This window comes from Argopecten irradians, chromosome 2 (genome assembly GCF_041381155.1).
Source record: "Argopecten irradians isolate NY chromosome 2, Ai_NY, whole genome shotgun sequence".
Classification (NCBI taxonomy): Eukaryota; Metazoa; Mollusca; class Bivalvia; order Pectinida; family Pectinidae; genus Argopecten; species Argopecten irradians.
This window is the reverse complement of record NC_091135.1, coordinates 57,661,089-57,675,009: the sequence shown is the minus strand read 5'-3', so window position 1 is coordinate 57,675,009 and position 13,921 is coordinate 57,661,089. Positions and strand designations below refer to the sequence as shown.

Sequence of the window (13,921 nt, the reverse complement as noted above, 5' to 3'; positions counted from 1 at the left end):
ATCTAGTAGTTCAAAAAATATCACTTCGAGTTATATGAACATTCCATATATGATTTATGTCATTCGGCCAAAATTTTACTTCGTATTACCTAGTTTAATGAATATGCTGTATGTATATGATCAGAACATCAAGCTCCTGCGGTGAAAATAACTAAAATGTTTTAAAAGTATGGTTTAGTGGTAATCTCTGAACGTGCTTTTACATGTGCTTATGAAATTATCGATAATTATGGATGTGGTAAATATTCATACCTTATTAACTGCCTTTAGTTTCAAGATTACGCCACCTTGGACATTTACAAAATGTACACCGTCTGTCACGTGCTATTTTATCAGTAGACCAAGTTTGTCCAAAATTTTGTTAGAGTTGTCTTTCTTCCATTGTAGTAAGGCCATGTGCCATAACACAGCCGTGATAAATGCATCTCCATTTCGCCATGGAATGTATTTGCTCCGAGACAAATTTGATTCAAATTACAAAATTCATTATGGTATCAATTTTGATGTTCGAGGTGAAATATTGATTTCATTTTTTTCCGTTGCGGAATAACCGTCTCTAATAGGGAGTAAACGTCTGGGGGGGGAACCAGCTTCGGAGCGAAGCATTTTTGGGACGAAACGTCTTCATTCATTGTAAACGACCATTTTGGGGACGAAAAGTCTAGATACTTTGTAAACAATCAGGTGAAAATTTTCAAACAGAAGATCTTTTGGATAGTGTATATAGTAAGGATATGAAAGCCGTAATATACTATTCCTATTTCAACGTTACAGATATGCTTATTTCAGTAACTTTCATATTCAAAATTTGCTATTTAAAATTCCCGGTAAAATCAAAGTTGTTGAATACACTGCCGCTAGGAGCGCTAGTATCTGCGAGCAATTTCTAAGCCAATCATATTGAGGAAATTGACTGTGTGAGAATTTTGCAACCACGATCACAATGGCGAGGTGACCCTCGCCAAAAATCTTCTTCTGAAATTCTGGAACTGGTTGAATCAAATACTCTGCATAGATGGAAAGGTCTTTTAAAGTCCTTTACAAAACTTGTGAATAATATGACCCTGGGGTCTCATGTTTCCCTCTGGGGAGGGGGTCAAGTTTACTTTAGTTTATATAGGAAAAACACATTTATGAACATTAATGAACCGGACAACTCTGAATTTAACAGAACACGATGAATATAATCGGACACTGAGTTTACGATTTTCACACTGAATGTAATTGAACATGCTGAATTTAATCTGACACGCTGAATATAATCTTCCACTCTGAGTTTTCGATCTTCCCTCTGAATATAACCAAACATGCTGAGTTTAATCTGACACGCTGACTATAATCGGACACGCTGAGATTACGATTTTCATACTGAAAACATGTATAACCGAACATGCTGAGTTTAATCTGACACGCTGAATTTAATCTTCCACTCTGAGTTTTCGGTCTTCACTCTGAATATAATATAACGCGCTGAGTTTTCGGTTACAATTCTGAATATAACCTGACCATACTGAATATAACCTCACCACTCTGAATATAATCGTGACACGCTGAAAAACTCAGAGTTGTTGGTTAAAACTACCCAAAAACGAGGAAATTCGTAGTTTTATATTCACTAGTGAAACCTGTACGCATGCAGTTAATTTGCTATGCAGTTAATTTGCTTTTATAACTTCTACTCAACATCCTTATATAAATTAAATTGTATGATGATATGTATTGAAACATTATACTTTATATGTATCAATTCAAATAAACATTACAGTACGAATGATTTCCAGTAATTAATGGCAATTTTATGTTGCAATAAATAGTATGTTTCTGATCGCAATAAATATTTCCATTTAGTCCATATAGACAATCTCTGTAACACATCATCTAGTCTGTCTGTGGTCTGAATGTAGTGGACATATTATCTGGACACGATGTCCAACTGTAGTGGACACCGTGTTCACACATAGTGCACTCCGTGTCTACCTGTAGTCGAAATCTTGTGCACTCCGTGTCTACCTGTAGTCTAAATCTTGTGCACTCCGTGTCTACCTGTAGTCTAAATCTTGTGCACTCCATGTCTACCTGTAGTCTAAACCTCGTGCACTCCGTGTCTACCTGTAGTCTAAATCTCGTGCACTCCGTGTCCACTCGTAGTTCACACCGTGTGCACAATGTGTAACCTTTAGTCTACTACCAACTGTATCAATTATTACAAGATTACCTACATGATCTGGTAAAATGGGCAAACAATTAATTGGGGAATGGAATTTAATGCAAAAAAATGCTACATCATGAACATAAAAAGAAAAATCATGGAGCAAATAAATAAACATTCTATATCTTGGTCTTACTATTTCGGAAGATTTGAAATGGGACACTCATATAACAACAAGAGGTCACCACTAGATGTCATTGTAGGGCAAGTCCTACTCAGTCCTACACATCAATAATAAACCGGATAGCATTAATACAAATGCTAGTCGCGTTGTATCAAAAATTGCAAAAAAAAGCTATCTCAACATATTGGGCTTTCTGAAACAGAACCTGAAACACTGCCCAACTACCTGCTAAAAATAACATATTTTTTCCTGGTGTGCTTCGGTAAAAGGAGCGGGTCGGTGTGACTTGTAAAAAGCGTTAAATATGGTCTCTGTCACTCAGCTGACGGAGCATGCTTCTTTGGCTCAGTCAGTAGAGCCGTAGATTTCCACTCCGGAGACCCGGGTTCAATTCCTGGTCGGGGCACTCGACAGGAATGTGTATTTTCCCTGTTCTTCTACACTTAATTCTAGAGTATAGTGCAATAATTTGGGACCCTAAGAATACAAAGACTGGCAGCCAGATTCATTATCAACAACTTCAATGCAAGGGAGGGAGGATGCATCTACATCTACATCTATATTATATTGACCACCTTCATCAAGCTGAAGTTTATGTCAAATTGGAGTGAGTTTAAAAAAAAAAGAAGTTTAATAGGCAGAAAAGATTGCTGATTTGAATGCTGTAGTTGAAGGGTTTGAGAGAATTTGTGGTTGTAAGGAATTCCAGTCTGTTATGGTTCTAGGAAAAAATGAATATTTACGTGTTTGTGTTCTGCATGAGGAAGTCTGATATGTGTACGGATGTGCATGTCTTATGTTGCGTAATGGAGGAACGAGTAAGTCTTTTCTAATGTTTATTTTATCATGTGTTATTTTATGAAGCATGGTTAGTCGCTACTCCCATAACATGAGAGTCGACTGGTCAGCCGGTTTTTTTGTCGGACGTTATTTTGCTGACTGTCGACTCTCATTTTAGCAGATTAGATATGATGAATCCCTTCCGTAACATTTTGACCTAGTTTTAAATATGGCGGCTGGTTACTACAAAAAACGGAACGTGAATTCAAGCGGGCAGAATACAAGTAAAAGTAAAGGCAGATCAAGCATTTTGGGGACTTTGCAATTCGTTTTTTCTGTTTACCGGGCGGATCGCTTTCATCATGAAGTTTTGTCTGGGTCATGAAAGTTTACGTTAGGAGATGTAAATATTTGTTTTAGATGGATTTTACGGCTGATTTTGTCAAAAGAAATGTTGATTTATGAAAAAGAGGTAGGTATTTGACATTGATGACAATTTAAATATGATTTAAACGTTTTATATTGTCACAATCCAAACTTTGAAAATGTTACCCTCAGCATCAGGTAAATGGCCTATCGGAAGTTAGAGGTTAGACACGACGTAATGTTCCAAAAGTGTCTCGTCGTGCTATACCTCTAACATTGTTGGAGTAGGTTAGTCGCATGTCTTTCCTACGGTGTTCTAGAGAGCGCCAGTTTAAATGTTGTATATACAATGTATATCATGTCACCAACACTGGAGGTGTTTCTTTGTTTGTTGGTGACAAATCTTGCTGCTCTTCTTTGTACCATTTCAATTTTACTGATGTCTGATTATTTCAAGGGTCCCATACTGAGCAGACGTACTCTAGTGATGGTTAATTTAATAACAAGGGTCTTATAGGCCTGTTCTTTAATATAGGTAGAGCGAACTTGAGGTTTCTACAGAGAAAGCCCAGGGTGGAGTTGGCTTTTCCACAGATGTTGGATATATGGGATTCCCATTTCAGGTTTGATTGAATTGTAATGCCTAGGTATTTGGCTTTGTCTACATGTTTTAATTCTTTTTGGTGCATCAGAAGAATGCTAGAGGATCTGAAACTACCATCACTTCAGACCATACGTGAACAACAGAGCCTCCCTATATTAAGTAGTGGAGGGGTGTTACCATCAATACCCCCAGAGATGAGTACCTAACAAAACAACGACCCAAAAGAAACATTAAAGCGAAGTATTACAAAAATCACATCACAACAAAAAAATGTCACCAGAAATTCAAAACCCCTCACGGTAACGACACACACCTGTGAGCCTTCTTTGTGCGTACAGTCATTGACTGGAACCATTTAGAGGATAAGGTAGTATGTGCCCCAGGAGGTTGTAAAAAGCATGCACTGTAAGATCCTCAGTCATAGATAGTATCGTACCTACTTTCACTTTGTTCCCGCGATGTTCCCGCGAGTTTATCCAATATTACATTTCGTAATATAATAAAACGAAACGATTCCATGTGTGTTACACCTCTTAATTGGAAGAGTACAGAGAATTATACGAGTTTTTGTTAATATGAATCAGTTAAAATGAAATATATAAGCTTGTATACAAGGCTAAATAGGCTTTACTTATTATTTATATTAATATAAATTACCTATTGTTAACCAAGGAATTTTATATGTACCACAAGTATAACTTCCTGTACCACTTCCGGTTGAAAAAATGACTGGCACGTTAGACAATGCGAATCCGACTGTTTATGAGGCAACTAAGGAAAGACATGTCACCCCAGACGAAGAAGATGACGATATAGTGGACAAGTTTGATGACAGAGAAGTATTCGGTAAAATATGATGTGTTGTAAATTTTAGAATGATCGAATAATGTAAGTGCATTAGGAAACCACTGACACAACATCAGGGCCGTTTTCGATTATACCACAGGAGTTTGACGTTCTGTAACCACTGACACAACATCAGGGCCTTTTTCGATTATACCACAGGAGTTTGACGTTCTGTCAATAATATAGACCTATAGTATAAATATGATGTGTTGTAAATTTTGGAATGATCGAATAATGTAAGTGCATTAGGAAACCACTGACACAACATCAGGGCCTTTTTCGATTATACCACAGGAGTTTGACTTTCTGTCAATAATATAGACCTATATAGTATAATGTATAGAATAAATATATAAAATACCCCTATATACCATATAAAAACAAAATTTGGCCAGCAATGCATTTCATTCCTGGTGTCTTTATATACATGTAGTATATAGGTGTATTTTCATATACCCTTGAAGGACCAATATTCGTCAGGGTAATCAAATCTTCCGTATATCGACAAACCAGCAAGAAATAAAATGTACCAATTTTATCAACACAAATATATAATATTTTGTCTTACTTGTACAACAAGTTGTCTATCAATTCGTTATTTATCTATCGCGATACGGAAGATTTCTACCTGCCGGTCGCTGGGTGATGGTCGACACAATAGGGACCTATTTTCGTCAGGGGGGGGGCTGTTTGGCTTATTATGAAAATTGAGGTAATTCCATATAAATGTTGAGCAGCAGGGGCTTGTGAAATCGTGTTTAAGCTGAAAATTTCTTGTTGTTACACCAGTTTTAAGTCTTTTAACCTCTTGGTCATGGAAAGTGGCGAACACCTCTGTTGATAATATAAAATAACGTTATGTTTTCAACAGTACCGCACCAAAAATTTCGGGTAAGTTGAATCGCCAAAATAATTTGTAATAACCCAAAATCTGAGCTACGAATCACATGATCAGACATGTGATTTCCGGTACTTTGTTGACATTCTGCTGATCAGTGCACATGGACAGTCAAACGTTGATGGCAGGGTTTTAAAATTTCATTGAAAATGGACTTAAGAAAATACCTTCATTTTGGGGTATATTGCTACATCGTTTTTATAAAATCACTTGGTTATAGCACACAATCTTTATTAAGCAAGACAAATCTTCCTTGATCAAATCTGCTTTGGCAGACGACACTCTTTATGAAATCACGCGATAGTTCATGAGATATAAGCAAAATTGTAAACATGACGAAAACAGGTCCCTGACGAATTTAGGGCACTTGACCATATTTATACTATATATATGTTATTGACAGAACATCAAACTCCTGTGATTATACAGTTTGACTGGTTGTTCCTAGTTGTTCGTTTATTAATTAAAGACAGACAAGGTGATATTACATTGCTTTCAGACAAGCCTTGACAAAGCCCTCACAAGCCTGTATCAAAAACTGTAGGTCAGTCAGAATTTATACTTGAAAAATGACTTTTACAATTTTACTTTAACAGTTTGGGGACATTGCCAGGATAGTCCTGCATTTGAGTAACAATCCTATATTTGAGGGATAATTTTGTTAAACAAATGCAGTATGCTGTGAAATGAAAAATGATGAAGTTGTTTTGAAAAAAGGGTGTGATGATTTTTACATGACATCATCACTAATACAACTTTCCACATTATTACTCAAATGGAAACAAATTTCATTATCTAAATGTTTGTAAAAGTCACAAACAAAATCACCTCTATTGCTTACTATGGGGCTAAAAATAGAATGCAGATAAAAGTCAATCAACCATGACATTTGCACTAAATTTCCCTGATGGTTATACACTCTAGTCTATGAAGAGCACATAAATTGTTAGCTGCAATATTGTAGCTCAAAAAACTTTTATTCCAATAATGGTGTCAACTTTAGAGCTACAATTGGTGCCTACATGTATTGCTGCTAATGGAGCAAAGAAATGCTTGTGCAAACCATTATTAAAATGTCTGTATGTATTTTATCTTACTTGTTTGATATCACTTACCCACGAGGCAATAAAACTGAACCATATCAAATATCAAATTCACAGCGAGAAATATTTTTCTCACATACCGTATTTTCCCTATTAAGAGCGCCTCCTCTAATAAGGGCGCCCCCACGTTTTTTGCTGAAAAAAATCAACTAATTTCATACAATTTTTGTGCCAGATTGTGACGATTTGTCTCTGCAGACGCTAATGAAATATAGTTTTACGTCAATCTGATGCCTAACAGATATCTAATCAGCTTGTATAAACAATAAATTTATTGCACTGAATAACTTGCCAAGTATTTACACATAGAAATAGCTAGAACGCCATGTTCAAAACAAAACGTGTCACTTGAATGTCCCACACACGTGTATGGATGAAGACTAACTGGCATCAACATTTTAGCGATGTCTGTACAGGTTTTATGAATACTTACTGTATATCTATGATAAAGGTTCCTAACTAACAGTAATATTATCATTTATAAGCATTTTATTGTGTGCTCTTGTCGGTATTCCCCATCTGCCACAAAACGAAAGTAGCGATCGAAAGCACCGTCCGCCATTTTGTGTACGCAAGGTAAACAAACAGGCTAGCATGAAATACAAAAATTCCGTGAAACAGACATATTTAACCAATGTTTAATACTTCTAGTGCATACATTTCTTCATTATTATGTAATTTCAATACTTACTTGACTTCAAAACGAAAGTTGGTTATCATAAGTTTCAGAAAAATACGAAACTAAAAGCAAGATGACTATAGTCTGTTTCAGAAAAAAACATCTAAAAATGGTCTCAAATAACCGCGCCCCCCTCAGTCATTTACCCGCGCCCGGCGCCCTCATTAGGGAAAATACGGTTTATATGATGGTCCTTTCGAAGGAAAACTATACGGAAAGTCTACAAATTATGAATTTGACGTCTTATGATCCACTACCACACATAGGTACCAATTCGTACCCGGCCGAAAGGTATAGTAGGCCAGGTACGTATATTCATTCTAATAAATTGTCACTTTCTAACAAAGGGAGATAATAGAATTCAATAGTTCATACACAAAAATACAAAGTCTTCAATCAGTTATATGGCTATCTGAAAATTATGATGCCCTTATTTGATACAATTTTTAAAACAACTTTTTCCATTTTCATTTCACAGAATCCTGCATTTGTGTAACAAAATAGGGGTACCTGCAAGTACAATTCTAACACCCTACTTGTAGGACCATATATTACACAAGCAATTATCTTTTTACAATTAGCTTTCTTGAGAGCGCCAGACAGGATACTCTTACACTCTGAACACAAATAAAAATGGGGTTTTATTTTACAGCTAGATATATCTAAAAATTAATTATGTATGTGATTGAGATCAGGTTATCTCAGTCTCGACTAAGATTTTGTCCCATCCCAAATTATAATACCTCAGTTTGGATTATGTTACAAAATCTTGCCCTCGACTGAGATAATCCTGGCATCTTGATCACATACAGGTTATAGATTTTATTTATGTGGATAATTAGTTTTCATTTAATTGTGTGTAAACCAGTCAATCAGTATTTTACTATCTTAAGATATAGATAAATAAATGAAAGTGGGCTGTTTGAGCTGTGCTGTCTATTATCCTTTAATCAGTGTACATATGTGGTCATTTTGAGTTGTTGTAATGTTTTGTTTTCCTTCTAGACATGATTCGAAACATCAATGATCCAGAGCACCCCCTGACTTTAGAAGAGCTAAATGTTGTGGAAAACTCCAAAGTAAAGGTGAGAGATAAAGTTTTTTTTTAGCTTACATGAAGGATGTTGTCTACTATCGTACTGTCAAACTTTGTTTACATGATGTCAACGGGACCAGGGTGAAATTTGAAAAAAAAAAAACTATTATAGTGAGTGCTTCTTGAAAGATCTGGTGAGACATTCAAATTGTTTCTAAAACTGGATCAAATAATGTTTCTCAGTAATATAAGTAATAAGTATGGATTGACAAAGTTCAGCTGTAATTAACAATAAAACAGTTGTTAGATATTTTTATTGTCGATGCACATTCAGTCTGTTCGATAGAAGAGTGTGTGCATGCTGTTCAATGCCTTTTAAGACTTTGACGCCAGTGTTAAAATACTGCTATTGTAACAACTGACTTAATCTACATTGATATAGGATTATATGTGTTGTTTTGAGTATGTGCAATCAATTTGATAGAGAAAACAAGGAAATTTGAGAATTCCAAGAGACATTTTGGGCCGAAATAGTATAATACAGTACTATTGGTAAGGTTTTATTGCAAGTTTGTGTCGGATTTTGATGGTTTATAATTGCTACCATATTTCTAGGAAAGCATTGCAGGCATCTTTCTCACAGAATACCTAAGGGATAGTTCTCATTATTGCACATATGAGTTCTTTTTGGTCCTTATTGGTGGAAAAGCAGAAATTGAAAAAAATTATTAGTATTTAGTATGTTATCAAAGGTTTAATGAAAAAGTAAAGAAGAGAAAAGCAGAGAAAGGATCCAGCTTTCATCAGTGGTGGCTGTCAGGATCTTGTTATTCACTTAGTGACATGTTTTTGACATAAAAGATGTTTCATTATTTTTATGTATGTTAGTTTTCTAGGCTACAGTCATACTTTTACCAAACCAGCCCATATGAACAATGCTATAACAATTACTATGATTTTGAGTATTTTTTTTAATAAAGTAGCATTATAATCAAGAGATCTTTATATTAATGTAGATAGAAGATCTGATCAATCTATTCCAGAGAGTAGACTATAGGACTATATTGTTTTGTAGGTTGACGATGAAAACAATCTCGTCCAGATAGAGTTTACTCCCACAATTCCACACTGCAGTATGGCAACACTGATTGGTCTGTCTATCAGGGTGAAACTCCTTCGTGCTTTACCATCACGATTCAAGGTACAGAAGTTTATTGGAATAAGAAATTCTGTCTTTGTTAATTTTACAGACAAATGATTCCTACATATTTACTTATTCAGATTCACAGGAAAAAATCAATTCCTTACTTTCTTATTAAGTTTCATAAGTATGTTAAAACCCCTCCCCCTCTTATTAATTAGTTAATAGACAAAAGCCCTTGACCTTTTGGTTTCGAATTTGCATCTCATATGGAGCAGTCCAGGTACTAACTATATATAGGTCAGTGTTTTTTCTCTGGGTACTCCTACTTTCCTCCATTTAAACCTGGCACATTTTAAAAGATCCTGTCTGTTAAAAGAACATAAAACAGTAAATAAATGAACACAATTATATGATATATGATATTGCAATAAATTGTTTATAACTCAATCCTATCTTTCACTGATGAAGTGACACGATATACAAATAAAGCACATTGACTTATATTGATGTGAATGATTAATGATGTATGGTAAATTATATAAGTTATAAAACTAAGAATCTTTCTGTTTAAGGTTGATGTGACGATTACACCTGGCAGTCATGCATCAGAGGAAGCAGGTAGGATTGTTACAGTAAGACACAGATGTAAAGAAAGTCTGGGGACAATCAGAATAACTTCAATATATGCATAGTTTGTTTTACATATAGTACAGACATCTTATAGGAATATTGATGGGGAACCAAAGTTACTGAACCATGAATTTGTTGTAAGCGGGGCGTTTGTTATAAACATGTTTTATTGTTATGTAGATAAATCCAAGCTCAAAATCCTGTGCCCGTTTTGTTCTTCTTATGAGTAATGTTTGAATTTTTTTTTAACTTAAGAGATTTCCAAAATGTTGATGGAACATAATGGAAATTGTTGTTTAGACCATTCATTTGTTGTTGGTTATGTCCCTTTAATAGTATAAGGCTGTCCCTACACACCTACCCACTCTCTGTTTATAATATACCTGGGATGAGTGAAGTTTTACAGTTTTGTTCTCGTGACTATGATAATTCTGATTCTAGTTTCTAACAAAGGAAAGATTTTATGGGTACCTATATTTGTAATGATTTATATGACTTATTTTAATTTTCTGTTTCAGTTAATAAACAGCTAGCAGATAAAGAGAGAGTGACAGCTGCCTTAGAAAACAGTCATCTTTTGGAGGTGGTCAATCAGTGTTTGGCCACAAAAAAGATATGACCACAACTGGACATTGTCGTTAATCTCGGACGTATCTGTAGTCGTCAATTATGTGCGACCTATCATATTTGTGGTGCTCAGATTCAATTTGGTCATATTGGAAGATTCTTCAAACAAAGCATTATTATGAACTTATTTGTGAAGATTGCCATATTGACATGTAGCTCCAAGAGTAGAATCATATACCCAATAGATTATTGCTATTGGTTCAGATGTTACCTGTAGCCCTGGCCTCCTCCTCTAAATTATAATTTAGAGACAATAAGGGATAGTTACTATAGTTACTAGTCATAGGTCTGGTTGTGTAGCTCTCTAATTGGTCCAGTTACATAACCCAGCATACTGGATTATCATTCCACATCTGTCCAACAACAATTCACTTATTGTAACTACTGTTTTAGATAATGTAACTGATCACAATGTGGGGAGGCCCAGGGTTTAAAATGGTACAAATGGTAGAACTCACATCAGGGAATTGATAAATGCTCTCTCCTGGATGATTTTATTTCCATTGGGACCATCACTTTCTCCCTTCTCCTCCACTGCAGCCTTACCTGTCCATAGTAAACATGCAGAAGTAGCAAACTGGATGTAAAACAAAAACTAAAGTACTTAGTGTGTAACAAATTGTGAATTATTACCTGTGTAGGATCATTTTAGAAGGCTGACAGGCCACCATCATGGATTTGATAGTTAAACTTTGTTACTGATATTTCCTAGAAAAACACTGAAGGAACAAACCAAAACAGATGTTGGACAGTAGCCATATTGAATTTGACAATACAAATGTGTTGCAGACTTTATGTGAAGGTTCCCTGTGTGAATTCAGTATCAATATTCATGTTGGAGGGTAAAACAGAAAAAAATAAATCCAAACTTTAATCATAATCACTCTTTGGTGGGTGCCAAGATCCCTCTGGGATCTCCTGTTAACTACGCTGTGTGACATTTTTGTTCCATTACATGTTTATTATTCAACATTTTCACTAATGCTTGTGTTTCCTTCTTCTTCTTCTTCTTTATTTCTCCATAAATGAAGAGTTTAATATACAAAACTTTAAAACAAAAAATTACAAAAAGAAATTATTATAAGAAAATTGAGAGGAAAACATATATAATAGAGGGATAAAAGATTCAATACATCAACAAGAAAAAATGATTAAATAAAATCTGACATCTTCAAAGACATAATGATATAAATGTAAAAATGTACACATATTTACTGAAACGGGAATTCAGCAGCTTTCACAGAAAAGCAAACAACAAACGTAAGCAAATCTTATAGAATACCCATCATCCGGTAATAGTTCCTGTATATAATTAGGGATGTACAATGTACCCTAATAGGACACAAATTCATCACGTAGATCAAATAGATCATAATTTTTACAATCAAGTATGCAATGGGCTAAAGCATCATGAGATATCACATTATCTTTCTCACAAAACAGCTTACAACACGTGGGCTTAACAACCACAGACCTGCTACGTATACTCTACTGCAAATATTAGCATGAAAAGAAGATAAGCGTTTCCAAAGAAACTAAGAGACGACGGACGAAGTGATCCATGCAAACATTTAAATCGACTAAAATTATCACAATTGCTAAGGCGCACATGCCATTCAAATTGTTCTTTCCAATAAATAGCATTTTTAACAAACAATTTCCAAGACTATTTGGAAGGGAAAAATCCGTCTTCGAGAAATATGTTCAAGATTTCTTCTAGGTCGTACTTAAAGATGATAACCCAGATGTCGCTAATGACACCTTTAGTACTTTTATGAACACCGAGGTGTTCTGGTATAACCTTAACAGCAGAAGCCGAAGATCTCAGACGACACATCGCACCAAAAAAATGAAGTTTAGACTGTTCGACTTTTGCCTTCAAAGAAATAAGGCCCAACATACCAAGTGCCATGTCCGATCTAGTTCTTAAAGGAAACCCCTGAATGACTTTGGCACTAAAATGTTGAATTATTTCAAGCCGGTGTAACGTTGAAAATGGACCTCTGTTGAAAACAGGCCCTCTGGGCCTCTTGTTCAACATTGAAAACGGACCCCGAATGGCGTTGAAAATTGAACATGCCTTTGAAAATTGACAGCGTCTAGGGTCAATTCTCAACAGCAGGTCTGTTGAAAAATGACCGTTGAAAAGTGACCTTGGCAAATTCTCAATGGATTGTCTGTTGAAAAATGACCTTAGTACAACACATATATAGCTGTTGCGCAAACATTCTCGAATTGAAATTTTGTATAAAATGTTATCATCGTAACAAATACCTCATTTAATTTATTGTTAGTGTTGTGTATTGTTGGGTTGTATGTTGTTTTTGTGTGATGTGTTGTAGTGTGTTGTTGGGTTTTGTGGTGTTTAATATTGTGTAGTGAGGTGTTGTAGTGTTGTGTTGTGTGTTTTGGTATGTTGTTGTGTCATGTGTTGTTTGTGTTTTATTGAATTGTGCGATGTGTGTTTGTGTGGTGTTGTCGTATTTTGTGTTGTGTGATGTTTTGTTGTGCTGTGTGATGTTGAGTTGTGCTGTTGTTTTGCTTTATGATGTTGTGTTGTATGTTGATGTGTTGTGTTGTGTCATTGTGTATTGCGTTGTTGTTGTGTGTTGTGGTTTTGTTGTGTTGTGTTGTGTATTGTTGTGTTGTGTGTTGTGGTGTTGTTGTGTGCTGTGTTGTTGTATAATGTTTTGTTGTGTTTTTGTATGATGTTGTGTTGTATGTTGATGTGTTGTGGTATGGTGTTGTTGTGTCATTGGGTATTGCATTGTTGTTGTGTGTTGTGGTGGTGGTGTTGTGTGTTGTTTTGTGTCGTGTTGTTGTGTGTTATTGTAAGTTTTGTTGTGTATGTGATATTGTTTGTTGTTGTTATTTT

General features: G+C 35.3%; 2 protein-coding genes across 6 annotated transcripts in view; one reads left to right on the top strand and one right to left on the bottom strand.

Annotated features, from left to right (window-relative positions):
* The window catches only part of LOC138316048 (uncharacterized), a 100,328-nt gene that overhangs the window by 18,224 nt on the left and 68,183 nt on the right, over window positions 1-13,921 (bottom strand). The window contains exon 1 of one of the 5 annotated variants that reach the window (XM_069257524.1): window positions 4,520-4,542. The exons of 1 other annotated variant lie outside the window; for it this stretch is intronic. Coding sequence is in view for 1 of the 4 variants with exons in the window: in XM_069257519.1 (XP_069113620.1) it covers window positions 4,397-4,438 (42 nt within the window). In the remaining 3 variants the exon portion in view is untranslated. Of the gene's footprint in view, window positions 1-4,396; window positions 4,543-13,921 lie in introns of those variants that run through there. 3 more of the 5 variants (XM_069257522.1, XM_069257519.1, XM_069257521.1) reach the window with 3 other exon arrangements.
* On the top strand, window positions 4,770-12,028 carry LOC138316049 (cytosolic iron-sulfur assembly component 2B-like). Its single transcript, XM_069257525.1, has 5 exons — window positions 4,770-4,929; window positions 8,615-8,694; window positions 9,721-9,846; window positions 10,362-10,407; window positions 10,938-12,028. The coding sequence occupies exons 1-5, from the start codon at window positions 4,809-4,811 to the stop codon at window positions 11,036-11,038; spliced, it is 474 nt and encodes a 157-aa protein (XP_069113626.1). The 5' UTR covers window positions 4,770-4,808; the 3' UTR covers window positions 11,039-12,028.